Raw genomic sequence first — 15,294 nt, forward strand, 5'->3', positions numbered from 1 at the left:
ACTCTAAATAATAACATTTTGTCTTAAAATGTTAAAATTTAAATGGGATAAAATATGAAATGGTATCTAATAAACCTATTAATGAATGAGTGGATATTGAAAAATACGATCCTAGCTGAAGCTTTAACAAAATATATAGTGATCTACTTGGTCTTAATGACAGCAAACCCAACGTGATCATTTCCTCATTTCTTAAATTCAGGCTCTAAACTCTCTTCTGTAATAAAATACGGCAGATTTAAACACTTTGTTAAGAAGAATACAAAAAAAAAGTTTTGAATGGATTCAAGAAAAATAATCAGAACATGGCTGATTGCCATGAAATTAACATCAACTAATTTGTAAAGTTTTAAATCAAATTTGCAGACGTTAAGTTCATAAGCATATCCCATTATTTATGTGATTAAAAAGGAGTTTTTGACCTGATCTTTCGATCTTTGGCACTCAATCCACTACATCTCTTCTTTACAAAATTGATTAAAATTTTAGCATGATGCTAGCTGTTTACTTCCCACCCTATCTCAGACTAAAACAAATTATCAGTCAAACTCAAGCCACAGCCACCCAATATCTGCAAAATGTCGACTTCAAATTCAATTTCATCTCTCTTAAGCTTTCACGTAGAAAAAGACAGTTCACTTTTTAACAAAATAAATCACTTTTGTGATTGCCAATCTGACCTCTTTGAATTAGGAAAATTCAAAGTGAAAAATGTAATTATCACCCCAGAACAATCTGTATACATCTGGAGCTAATTCTAGCTTCATTTTTCATGTCAGTTTTTGCACTGTGCTACATCTTATAGAGATGCCGTGGAACTTTTGGAGAACCCATAAAAAATGGTAAGAACTTCAAACAAACCAATAATGTGTTTTATTTAAACAAAACTTTGAGATGATCTGACTTTTGCAACTTACTCTAAGTGATCTTCATATTCCCATTTGATTGGAATAGTATTAAACAGCACTGTGACATACATGACAAATAGGTGTCTTAAAACATGTCATTCTTTATCTTTTCAGCTTCTAACATTCCACTGTGTAATATACTATATTTAAAACAGCTTTCATGTATCAAGAATACATTAAATTCTTCTAACCTAGAAAGTGAAACTTCACTATCAAACTTCACCTATGAAACAATTACAGCTCTATAAACAATAAATTCATACTGCTGTGAGTATACATATAAAACTGTAAGCAAATGATTCTTAAAGTAAGGGTAATTTCATGTCAGTATAAGAATGGTATATGGTAATTTCCATTCAAGAAATAAACGACCAATTATTTCAAATCAGATTACTAAATGGGAAATTTTATCCAGTCAGTTTGTAAAGGAATGGGAGTTTTCTAAAGTAGATAATTCACTTAAAAACATGACTCTCACTAAATCTAAGAATAATAAGCCCACTACAAACATAACTACTCTTCACAAGCTCATTTTAAAAATCCATTAGATGTAATCTCTGGAAGTAATTGTTCTTATTGCATTTTATTAACAATGCATAGTATTGATTTTTCACACCTTCTATGATTCTTTAATTTGTATTCATGAAATGTCCATCAGCACAGTCAAAATAAATTTGGCAATATAGGCACTAAAATGAATAAATCGATGAAAAGAAACATTAATTTTGCATTATCCTTATTCGTCAGGCAAGTAAACCAGGAGAGTTTTAAATGAAGGTCAAAGGTTTTGAAATGGGTCAGAACCCTTGACCTCTAGACCAATACTCTTCCTATTAAAAAAGGCTATTTTAAAGTTTTAAGTAGGGGAATTTACTACCAGCAAGATATCATTTTTAAAAGACTACCAAAAAAAACTCTCAATAAAAACATTCATCTGTTTAACTGCTAAAGAGAAAAGAAAATATTACAGGATACATGATTTTTACATAAGTTTAAAAAAAAATCATTAAAGTTTACCACATGAGGTATAAGGTTTCTGAACAATGAAAGTAATCTCGCTTTTAGGAATTTATTCACTACATCTCATTATGATGGCTGTCATATTTTTGTTGATGTTTTCCCAAATCTACTAGATATGTCAAAAATAATTAGCAATGACAAGAATTCAAAATTATTTATCACTCATTTTATAACCTCTGCACAAAAGGGAAGTAAACCCATTATTCCCATGGGAGTCAGAGTGGCACTCCGCGAGGTATAGAAATAAATCTGTTTCTGTAACCTTAATATGCAAGGCAAAGAAATTTAGTCATCTCAAGGCCATTTGATCTGGACATTTTAAAATGTGGCTCGAAAAACCTCTATTTCTCATTCATCTATCCTATTTCTCTCAGCACTCACTTCGAAATAAACTGTTAGCACCAAACACAAGAAGTAACCCTTTTGCAATACAAATAAATTATTTTAAAACTGCAAGCACAAAACTATTGTAGCAAAAATTTCTAATCAATTTTAACTTTCTTGCAAAATGAATTCACTTGAGAATTTATTTTTAATTCAACATTTATTCTTGTCACTCACCTGAGAACACAGTAGCATAACCAATTCCACAACTGAACTACTAGACTTCATGCAAACCAGACCTATATCAAAGAGAATTTTTTTTAAATTACAAAGTAAAAAACAAGGGATTTATTTCTTATACAACTTTGTCCAAATTGTTTTTAAAATAAAATTTAACTTCTTGCTAAGAACCAAACCTATACATATTTGATCATATGTGTAAATAAAACATTCTGTAATTACTTTAAACTTGGCATCAAAACCATAATTTTTTGTAGCCAATTTCATTTCAGCTTTCAAATTACTAAAACATTTATTATAACTTCATATATACTGACATTTCACAATACTCATAGAAATGTGCACAACATATGCCATATTGACCAATATCACCTAAATTTTGTTTTGGAGAGAGTTGATTGTTATACATGCAGAGAAGGGAAATGGCTCCCTGACCTTTGCTTTCTCCACCACACTCTCTCCCTTCAACCCTCTAGCTATCAATCAAGTTTCCATTTTGTTTCATGGCAGCAGACATCCCAAACACTCTTATTAGTACCTTGACCTGTGACCTCACTCTAAACCTTAACAGAAGTGCAAGCCGTTGTCTGTTATATATTCTTGATTTTTTATAAATAAATGCATTTATAATTTCTCTTTTATGTTTCATTTGGGTTCACCAAAAATATCTCAGGAAGAAAGTTTTATATAGTTAATAACTATCTAAAGAATTCTTTAGTTTTGATTAACAGTAAGATATAAAGTAACTACTTTAAAGAACATTCAAAGAAATTTTATAACCAGTATCTCAAAAAAAGCAATGCCAATAATTAAAAGCACAAAATTACTAAATTACACTAGTAATAAGTAGAAAAATTAAAATTTTTATTATTATATTTTTCTAAGCAAACGTAAGTTTAAGTTCAAAGTAAACTAAGTATAACAACTAAAATAATTCCTCATGGCCCTCACACACCCCACAGAATTACCTTATTTCTTTCTCCACATTAAAGTTCTTGTAGGCATCCTATCCCATCCTATTCCCTTTCTTTAATCTTCCTCTGTAGTTCTTTCTTTCTCCCTCTTTTAGTCATGATGCCTCATACCTGCTGACGCCACATGTTGGCATTCTGTAGCCTTACAAATAGTATTCAAGTTAAACAGGTTGTTCACCCCCTTCACTTTCTAGAAAAGTCAAAACCATTTTTCTCCATGTCTGAAAAAATGTGTAACATAGAAATGATGGTAACAGTGTCAGCACTGGCATGAAAATTAGCTACAGAACATCTACATGTTGCATTAAGCAAACAGGCCATTAACTAGACTAAACTGTTGTTTCTATAGAGCTAAGATGACCATACCTCCTCAGGCTAATGCCAAGGCCAAAAGGAAGGGCACAGCAGTACTCCATCTCTTATTGGTGGTGTAGCCTTTGTTGGTCTGAAAACCTGTCACTTTTCATAAAATGTTACCCAACTACAGGAAGTTCCATATATTTCAACTTCAAAAGCCACTACTTGCAGCAAGTAAATTCAGGTCTTTTCTACAACTAGGATATTACTCCTTACTGCTCGATTCTAGAGGAACCAGAATTCCTACCACCTTTCCTTTTCTGGCAAAGCATTTAGGCCCTGATCTGGCTCAGCTTTTTATATCCACTCAGATAATGAACAATAATGATTAAAAGGGCCTTGGGCCATTCAAAGTTAGAAAGATTTCTAGATCTTCCTTTGTCTCTCTACAGCATATTGTAGGATAGTTCAATACTCGTACTTTCAAAAAATTACTTATTTCAGTCTTATTTCTCAAAAATAAAGATTAGAAAACCACAGGAAGGTTGACACAACCACTGATCAGTGGGTTGAGTGTTCAGGGACAGTAAGATGTCAAATAACGTTTCATAGTTTGATTAGAATGATTCATGTGTTTTTTAGAGTGAGATTTTATAGATCTGTAAAGCATGGGTAGGGGGCGATGGAGGATTTTAAATGAGAAAGGGCTTCAGAAGACAAAAAAAGAGCTTATATTAGACCTCTAATACTAAGCTTCCTACCTAAAGGGCATCAATACTGCAAACAAAAATATATAACTTTGGGAATAAATAAACAGGAAATAATCCCAATAAGGGACTTGATATCAGATTACACAACTTAATCACATCTCTCTATGACCTAAATTGTTTTGTGACACTGGTTGCATGGACAAAAAAGCAAGAAATGACTTATAAATCAGTAAATCTGTCTTCAGATCTACATTCAGACTCTAAGGATTACCCAAAGGAAGGCCTTAAAACAACACTTGGAGTGAAGTTGTAAGTTGTTGCAGAAGCATCAATTTTCATTTTACACACACAAATCCTATTATTGTCCCACTTAGCAGAAAGTGAACAAGGTACTGTAGGCTCAGGGATCTGACTAGCCTCATAATCTGGCCCTTGGGTTCAGTTTTCTTGGTTTTACCTTTGACTGATTTTTCAACAATATGGAATTTTAGTCTCCTCAAAAAAGACAAACTGAAAATGCCAAAGCCAAGAGATTTATACTCTTCTGGTGTTTCACAACCAAAGACCACTTCAATTTCTCCACCAGAGACTATTTATCCCACCTCTATTACCACTGTTTTTCCATACTATTAAACTCAGAAGTACTAAATGGCTTACCAGATATTAAGCTATCAACATCCGAATGCACTGAGATACCTAAATTCTCAAGTGTACCATGAAAAATGGTCATGACCATTTACTGTCTGGAACATAAGAACCCTGTTTGTTGTTTTATTTATTTATCTTAAGTCACCTTAAATAATTTACAAAAAGATAAAGCGATGGTGTAAACATTATTATAAGTTTCAGTAAGAATTTAAGCATAATAAACTCAAAAATTTTTCCCTGTTTTCCAGGTTTTGAAAGTATTTGTCTATAATTTGGATATAATTAACTGTTCCTCATGAATCTATAAACATGATATTCATCTTAAAAATACTGCTTCTAAATTTCAAATAAAATTCTAATAGGTGCAACTTTATCGTTAATTCTGGTCCTTCTTCTTGAACTAACATCATCAAATGCAATACTTTGGAAAAGTTGGATTATTCAAAATTTTGTTGTAGAGAGAACAGCCATTTTCTTTTCTCTCAAATTCCAAAATATTTTCTTCTTTAGATTATAAACACCATTTAGAATGATTAATCAACTGAATTTTTTCATTTCTATATGAAATTTTCCTTCCAATTGTCTCCGGCATATACCTGCTTTAGTATCTATTCACTTAGAACTGCACCAAGTAAATTGTGGTGCACAGTCCATGAACGATGGATGAACACTGTCACACGCCTTCTTAGCAAAATGAGATGTCCCAGGTTCTTGTCACAAAACATTGTATAAATTTTGTAGAATGAAGTCGTTCCTCCTATTGAATGACACGATGCTGAGAAAACCAATTTCCTTTTTTGTCCACAGAAATATGCTGTGCATTAATGAAGTCCTGATTTGATAAAAATTATGAGTACTACTCCCTGTCTCTTCAAATTCACCCACACTTGGTCTAGTAATTATAAAATGTCTTCTCCTGTCAATTTTTTTCACCTCACTATTATGGGCAGAAAATAAAAAATTCTGAATTCTTAACTATATTCAGTGAAAGCTAAAAATAAGACCACGAAGACGGTATCCACAGACTTCTTTTATACCAATATTTCTCAACCTTTTTTGAGGAGCCTAAGGAACATTTCAGACCATTTTTTCTTAACTGTGCCCCCATGAAATTTTAATGCTAAAGATAAACTATACAGACGTACTGTTGTCCATCAGAAGGTCAAAAACCACTGTAATGTCTAAGATACTTTTGCCCTCCCCAGATACCAGTTTTTGATCCCCCTGAGAAAACAAATTTATATCTTCTTAAAATACAATGCAGGGCTTCCCTGGTGGCGCAGTGGTTGAGAGTCCGCCTGCCGATGCAGGGGACACGGGTTCGTGTCCCGGTCGGGGAGGATCCCACATGCCGCGGAGCGGCTGGGCCTGTGAGCCATGGCCGCTGAGCCTGCGCGTCCGGAGCCTGTGCTCCGCAACGGGAGAGGCCGCAACAGTGAGAGGCCCACGTACCGCAAAAAAATAAAAATAAAATAAAAAAGGTATATATTAAAATACAATGCAATACTTTGGCCAACGCAGTAAGAAAACTGAGGGTGATCCAAGAGTGATGATTTGTTTTCCTAGGATTATAGGGGCAATTCCAGTATTCTTGTTTTCTTCTTATTTTAGTCCTTAGTATAGCTAGAAATAACTGATGAGTAATGATAATTAGCAAAATGTTTTAAGATATAGGAAAATTAAGATCACAAAGACCTCATAATGAACCTTAGATTTATAAGAAGTGTTCAATGAAATCACTTAAGGTAATTGTCAGATAAAACAAACTTTTAAAAAAGTAATCGTCTCTTTCTTTTTGGAAGACTTCTTTTAAAAAATAAAAGTAATAAAACATCAATTCTTACAACAGGTTATAACTACTTGAAAAAGGGGGTTAATATCACTAAAATTGAGCCAATCAGAAAATATGTGACTTTAGGCATGATGTAACATGAAGTATTACATCTAATTAAACTTTTAAACTTCAAGCCATCAGAAAATACACAAAATAGAGAAACTGTTAAATAACATCACCAAGAATAGCCACAGAGTGCCAAAATGTATAACATTCTACAGAACCACCAACCACATTTCTTCAATGAGTCAATAACATGAAAACAGAGGAAGAATAGGGGGAAACTATTTGACATTAACATGGACTTAAGGGACATATCAAATTCAGTAAAATTGACTTTGGATCTTAATTGGAAGAAAATCAATATAAAAAAAACTTTTAAATAAAGATGAATGTGGGCTGAGTATTACAGAATTATTATTAATATTATTAGGTATAATAGGAGCAATTATGATTATGTAAGAAAATATATTTTTATATGAATTATGAATTATTTAGGGGTGAAACAACGTGATGTCCGGGATTAATTGAAACACTAAAGCAAAACAAAGGGAGGTGGATATAACAATTATGACAAAACAAAGATGGTCTAGGTAGTTGCCAAAAATCAGTTCATGGATATTAAAATTCCTACTTTGTAAATATTTTAAATGTTCATTTAAAATTATTAATAAAAATCACATTTAAAATTTAAAAGTAATAAATTTTCAAGTACCTGGTCACACAGCTAGTGACTGACAAGGACTGAGGTATCCTGCCTTTTAGTCCAATGCTTTTTGAACAGAACTATGCTGGGATGACCTCCCTTCAAAACTTTCCTGTTTTACAATGCATAAAACCAGCACCCAAAGGATTCCTCACAACTTAAAATACATAAGCTATATAAAACTCTTAGATTTGTTTGCCATTTTTATGAACACAGACCAATGATTAGTCACTGCTCAAGTTTATAGACGAGCAATAGTGCATCATCCTCTTTTTTATCATTTTATCAGAATTTACCAATAAGAAATTGATTCTAAATTAAATTTTGTTCCAGGATCTAGAATTGGCAAGTTTAATACTTCTGAGTATCTAAGGTGATACTATTTTTCTGGGTCTATTATAAAATTCAAAGATCAACTAAGTAGCCAAAATGTCTTGCTACACTGAAAGGCTAAAATTAATACATTCAATTTACTGTTACAAAATGAAATATAGTTAATAAGTTGTCACACCACTTTAAAAGAATAAATGTTTGATATGTGAAACATAAATTAGGGTGAAGTCCTTCAATGTATCGATTCACTTCCTTTCAAATTTTATTACTTCATTAGGTCAAATAGTCCTTGGCTAAACAATTATATCCTTCAGCAGATGAAATAAATTTCCACCGCAAACTTAGTTCAGTATTTCTAAAATCTGAACTTTTTTTCAAATAAATTCAGTGCTATTCTTTGACTATACGGAAATGATATCAATCATCACCAACTCCATATAAATTTACAGCAGGGATGATAATGAAATTATTATTTAAGCTAATGATTATTACTCTTATAGATACATATTTTAAGGGTCAAATAAAGTGCTGATATCCCATAGTTAACACTCAGACACAGATACCTTGAACATTAACCTATTTATAACTTTGATTACCATTATATCCTTATTTCTATAAAAAGAGGGGCTTTGGGCTTCCCTGGTGGCGCAGTGGTTGAAAGTCCGCCTGCCGATGCAGGGGACACGGGCTCGTGCCCCAGTCCAGGAAGATCCCACATGCCACAGAGCGGCTGGGCCCGTGAGCCATGCCGCTGAGCCTGCGTGTCCGGAGCCTGTGCTCCGCAACAGGAGAGGCCACAGCAGTGAGAGGCCCGCGTACCGCAAAAAAAAGATGGGCTTTTTTCACAAGTTTTAAGAAATTCCTTAGGAGATCATCTAGTGACTGATAACCAACAAAAAGTCATGATAACTAAAGCTGTAAGTTGATATTTAAAGATACTTGCATACAGATAATTATGCTTTCCTATGATTTTTCAGCTTTAGGAGAATACGTGTCTCATCCTTAAACCATCTAACATGGATACAGACAAGCCAGACTTAGCAAACATCTAGTCCAAACACTTTTGAATGAAAAAAATCAATTTGACATTATCATTGATGAAAATCCTCTAGCTTCTCCTTAAAAAAATTCTAGCTATGGGAATGAAGATTTGTATTTTGAAGTCAGTCTGTTAAGCTCTTAAATAGAGCTAATCATTTGAAAAGTTGATCTCTATTGAACTGATTCCTGCTGTCTGAGGAAATTCAAGGTCTACTTTCACTTGATTGAGTTAACCTCTTTAATATTAGAAGACACTTAACTATTTGACAAGTGCTTCATGTAGAAAAAAAGTCCCAATACCCCTCCATCCATTCCATAAATAGCATGGTTTCCAATCCATGCAGCAACTTACTTATGCATGTTATCTAGTTTGACACAATCTCAAAGTACCCTACCTAGAAAAGATCCAGTAATCTATGTATGATATAAGCAATACAGAGTAAAATACTACTGTTTTTCCTACTTATTTGTAAAATGGAATTCCACTAACAGAGACAAATAATGCATTCCTCATTTTCCTAATATGTAGCAATACACTATTGTTTATATAGATCTTAAATTCAAGTAAAATCTCAGGTAAATACCCCACTTACTACTATAACACCAGTCTCTCCAATTCTCAATTCTCATAGTTAATTTTAATGTATTAAAACATTTCTTAGTTCTTTCATTCAATACTATTTTTCTTTTTTTATTGTTCCCCAAAACACACAGTAATAAATCTAATGCACACAAATCTCATGCAAGTCACTGATAAAAAACCTTGAACAGATTAGGATAGCAGTCATGCCATATTCTTTAAAAGATATGTACAGACTCTTTGAGAAGCCTTGTCAAAGGTTGAAAACAAACAATAAAACTCCATGCATCTCTTATTATTCATTTCAGTTTTCAACCCTGTAATTTAAATGTATATATGAAGAAAGAAGAATCACTTACTTGTTCCTTCTATAAGCAGTTCTTGCCCATGGCTACCCAAAAGTGTCCGAGAAAGAAAAGGTGCAAAATCTACAAATATCTCTCGTAGAAGAGGAGCTGCCTTTTCCAAAGCATGTTCAAGCCTCTCTGTAATACTAATAGAAAGATGTTAGGTTACCTGTACTATTCATTAGTATTTATCAGTTTTCTAGTTTTTAAAATGAGTTTTCATAGAACTGTAAAATTATGTGAAAAATTTTAAATTACCTGAAGATTCACTATTGCTATGCACACCATTCCTTCTGCCTGGAATATCCTTTTTTATTCTGTTGTATATTGCCACCCCTAGCCCTCACAAACAACCTGGTTAACAACCACTCCACACATCAGCTCTTACTGGAAGGCTTAACTGGCCAGCAGAGAGCACTTGATTTTAGTCCCATTACAACCTAAACAAACTATCAATCTTTTAACAAATTTTCTATTGACCATTAAACTATGAGCACCTTCAGATCAAGAACTATGCCTTCACTTCTAAGTTCTCAGCTGCAGCATATATTACAAACTCAATAATGTTTATAAACTGAAAGAATCAGTCTACATTCTTTTTCACTAACATCTATCTCTATAAACAATTTCTAATGCAATCTGAACAACTTCTCACTTGCAAATAGTATACTGGCACATTTATAATGATATCAATTTACTCAATATATCTCTTTGTGACTATATGTACATATATTCTTATATATATGTATACACACATAAACCCATACGTATATACACACACAGTTGTCCCTCGGTTTTCACAGTGGAAAGGTTCCAAGACTCCCTACAGATACCAAAATCTGTGGATGCTCAGGTCCCTTATGTAAAAGGACATAGTATTTGCATATAACCTATATTTTAAATCATATCTAAATTACCTATAATATCTAATACAATGTAAATGCTATATAAATAGTTGCCAATGTCAAACTATCATGTGTGGAATGGATGGACGACAAGGTCCTACAAACTGTAATGGAAAAGAATATATATATATATATATGTATGGCTGGGTCACTTTGCTGTACAGCAGAAATTAACACAACATTGTAAGTCAACTATACTTCAATAAATTTTTTTTAATTAAAAAAAGAAAACTACAAAAAAAAGAAACATCAAAAAAATAGTTGCCAGTGTGAGACAAATTTTTGCTTTGTGGAACTTTTTGGAAATTTTGTTTTAATATTTTCAATCTGTGGTTGGTTGGATCCATATCCAGCTGTATACATATATATATATATTTAATGAGTTTTAAAAAAAAAACAAGCCCTCTGCATTTCAGGAAATTCAGTTTCTAACTTATGAACCAAACATATATATAAACAGCCACTACTTATTTACTATTCCTACAAAGAGTACTTTCTATTCATACAACCAACAAGAGATGCTACTGAAACTATCAACTGGTAAGCTGCTGGAAATTTCTGTGCTCAATAACCATCTCTTCCCAGGTACTATCCATAAAACTATTTCTCTCTACTTATCTCATGGATCCTCTTATCCCTGGATGATATCACAACGTAGCACCCAAGTACGTTTATTTTTAAAGTGTTATGCATTTCCCAATTGTAATAAGGCAGATTAAGAACTCTAGCCACAAAGGTCCTAGTAGTGGAATATATTCACAGCCTTCCAAATTAGAATTTGAAACGCATATACCCAATTAAACAAGATAACTGACAGTAAAAATCTATCTATAAATTCAGTATCAATATAAACTTCTCATTTCAGCATTTCTAGGGAAGATGAACAATGAATTCCAAATGTTCAATCTACAATCATATGAAACGTAAGCCATAAGCTACTAACTACCTGTGAAATTAAATATTTGTTATGCATTCCACATTTATTAATCACAAAAAGCTACTTCTCGGGAATCTTTTACATCTCATAATCTTTAAGAAGGCACTTCTAAAATACTCCCAAGCCTCTAAACGTCATGCACGTTTTTTAAAAAAGAAACAAAGTAAATTTTTCTAAAAATTGTAGCTAGACATTTTTAAGAGTCATCAAAAGGAATAAATCACAAATATCCAAGTTAGTAGCTTGAATACCTCATATTCGAAACTTGGTCTTGTGGAACTGAACCAACTGTTGGAACTGCAGGTAATTTTGCATTAGATGATCTACCACCTATAAAAGAAAATAACCATTTAGGGGATTTTCTGTTTTTAGATACAAGAATTCAAACAAAAAAGATATCCTGATAGCAAGTTACCAAAAAACATACTATACTGCATTTTTAAATGCCTATTAATTTGGATAATATTAAAATCTACCAGTTAACAAGGTTTTTCTTGAATCATTTAATATATAAATCTCAGTTACCAGTTCAATTATCACACCAAGCAGTGCTTCCACCCATCAGCTGAAAACGTAATAGAAAAGTAAATTCTGACTCACTAAATTGGGGTCATGATTCCTTCCATTGAACATCAAGTGGCAACAGAGATTTACAATTAGAAACTTTTTAAATTGAAGCAAAAAACAGAAACGGTTAATTCCAAATTTAGCTTAAATAGGTATGCCTCATTACCATGAAAACTGTCTTTATTCAGCCACCAAATAACTTCTGCTATACCCTGAATGCTTCTGAGTCTAGTCCAGCAAACATTATGCAATAACCACCTGAGAAACCTTTCTTAAATGATACAAGCAGAACATAAACTCCCTCATGTGTGTCCTCACTGTAATTAGTAAATAACCTGTTGTTTGCATTTGTCACATTGTATTTCAATTGTTTTTTTAAATGTCCTTTTTCCTAGTATACTAATCTTTTTGAAAGCAGAGATCTCATCTTTTTCATCCATCGATCTCTAGCACCTAGACAAACTGACACAATACAAGGTTCTCAATTTATGTTAATTGCAGAAATGATTCCCTTAATCATTCCATCTCCCATATTTTAGTAGGTCAATCTTCCCATCTGGTATATACTTCCCTCTCTAGTTCCTACAATTTTATGTCCCTATCTTTGTTCAAACTACTTTGTAAAATTAATTTTCACCATGTGATCTTATTTTACTCTCCAATGAACACTCCCAGATGTCCTTACTCTTGTATATCTGTATTGTTAAATGCTCACTCACCGTCTTATAGCACAAAATGTTCAAACTACCTTGCCCTATACAGGAGCTATCTCCTTTATGTTTTCAACAAATAACTGTGCTTATAAATTTTACTTGGCAAGAGAAAAATAATTACCAGGAAATTAACTTTGACAGAGTCAAAGAATGGATAGGTACAGAAACAACACACATTATGAGAAGTATTGAAAAAGTCTAGAAGACTAATTCGGAGGATAATTTACTGAGGCTTGAAGAGTTCTAAAAAGCTCAAGAAAGTAGGGGAAAAATAAAGTTCCCATTTAAGAATCAGGATATATGGGATAGAAAAGCATTCAATTTAAGCTAGAAGTAGGACCTGAAGAAACAGAAGAGCCATTTTCTTTCTAAGGACAATAATAGGGAGAAGGAAGAAAAGAATGGATACACACACAGTGTCAAATGCCCCTCTCTGACACAGGGACCATAAGAGTCACTGGAATCCAACTGGGATGATAGCCTAACAACCTGGACAGTATAGGCAAAGGAGGTGTGCACAACTTGCTTGCAGCTGCAATCCAAGACATAAAGTTTCTCTTTCTAAAAGTAGTGTCCTAAAAGGGCACCAAGTTAGTATTAGAGCAGACTGAAATCCCATCACAATTCTATAGAAAGGTAGACCAAGAAAGGCAGCAAACATATTGAAGCAAATGAAACAAAGATACAAAGCTTATAAACAAGGAGGGAAGAGGGCCTCAAAGGATTCTGGAACCTATCAGGATGCACTATCAGAGGTCAGATTCTTTTGATCTATTCTTAAAACTTCAGGCATGGGTAGCCTGGAAACACCTCAAGGAGACAAAGTGGTGTGGACAGAAAGATAAAAGAAAGATAGAAGAAGAAATGTTCACCTAGGATGTAGAAAGAAAGGTGGCAGAAACAGATGAGAAGGTAGAAAAGCAGCCTCTTTGACATCTGGGAGCTGGCCCTGTAATGTCAACTAGGCCCTGGTGTTGTTAAGAGCTGGCTTAGAGCCCACAGCTAGGTCTTGTTATTTTCTCCCTGAATATAAACAATTTCATAAAACAGCAACATCAGACAAAGCCATGCCATGACCATGATGAATCAACATAAAACAATACCACTCTGTAATCATGCCCCAACAGACAAAAACATGAACTCCAGCCAAATAACAAAGATGGTCAAACATCCCAAATCTTAATATGAAAGATTGCTGTTTCTTTACAAATTAGAGCTTTAGCCTCATTCAAGTCTTCCATGATTATAGGTAAGATTTATTAGGATATTTAATCATAGAATTACCCATGCTTTCTGACAGAAGAAAGCCCCACTTCCTTAACCCCTCCCCCAATCATCATTTTTTTCTAGTTATTTTTTAATTACACAAAACACAAATACATCCATATTTTTAAATTCAGCAGTGTTTTGCACAAACCCTCCTAGTCCCAGTCCCTCCCCAAAGGCAGCCACTATCAGCAATTTGGAATATATCCTTTCAGACTCTGTTCTTTGCACTTACATGCAAGCTCAAATCCTATAATAAATCTTTTCTAACACTATTCCTGAGATGCCCCAAGTTTCACTATGTGCATTCTCCCTCACTGACTTATTCAACCAAAGGTTTACTACTGGGATCTCTGGCTGGAGAATATTGACACAGACTTCAGATGAAGTTGGGCAGAGAAAGATGGCAATCATGGGCTTATTGTAAAAGAACCAGAATTTAATAAATCTCTAAGTAAGAATTCTTTTCCAGACAACCTATTTCATCGTGGTAAGCTACACATTTTTCTACATGGTAACATCTCTCAAATTAATGCATTTTACAAAGGCATCTTAGCAATTGTAGTCAGCCAGAAGTTGAAATCTAATTGTGAGAAAACACAGTGGATAAAATCAAGAACGCAGGAGCAGAATCAAATCTGAAATTTGGTAAATGACTAAAGGAGGAATTGCGTAACTCTTTGAATTCATTATTTTGCCAATGTAAAACCTCAAGATTACATAAACCAAAGGAAAAACGGTTGAATAATTAATATAAATATACTGTCTGAATACAGGTATACCTCGGAGATATGTTGGGTTTGGTTCCAGACCACAACAAAGTGAATATCACAATAAAGCAAGTCACACAAATTGTTTGGTTTCCCAGTGCATACAAAATCAGCTGACAGGGCTTCCCTGGTGGCGCAGTGGTTGAGAGTCTGCCTGCCAATGCTCCGGTCCAG

At 33.5% G+C, this 15,294-nt stretch overlaps 1 protein-coding gene across 4 annotated transcripts in view; it reads right to left on the bottom strand.

Annotated features, from left to right (window-relative positions):
* Window positions 1–15,294, bottom strand: part of LRBA (LPS responsive beige-like anchor protein) — a 748,187-nt gene that overhangs the window by 526,812 nt on the left and 206,081 nt on the right. For all 4 annotated transcript variants that reach the window (XM_065877627.1, XM_065877625.1, XM_065877628.1 and 1 more), the window contains exons 31-33: window positions 12,056–12,134; window positions 9,975–10,108; window positions 2,490–2,551 (exon numbers count right to left, since the gene is read on the bottom strand). In XM_065877627.1, coding sequence (XP_065733699.1) covers window positions 2,490–2,551; window positions 9,975–10,108; window positions 12,056–12,134 — 275 coding nt within the window. The remainder of the gene's footprint in view (window positions 1–2,489; window positions 2,552–9,974; window positions 10,109–12,055; window positions 12,135–15,294) is intronic.

This window comes from Phocoena phocoena, chromosome 5 (assembly GCF_963924675.1).
Source record: "Phocoena phocoena chromosome 5, mPhoPho1.1, whole genome shotgun sequence".
Lineage (NCBI taxonomy): Eukaryota > Metazoa > Chordata > Mammalia > Artiodactyla > Phocoenidae > Phocoena > Phocoena phocoena.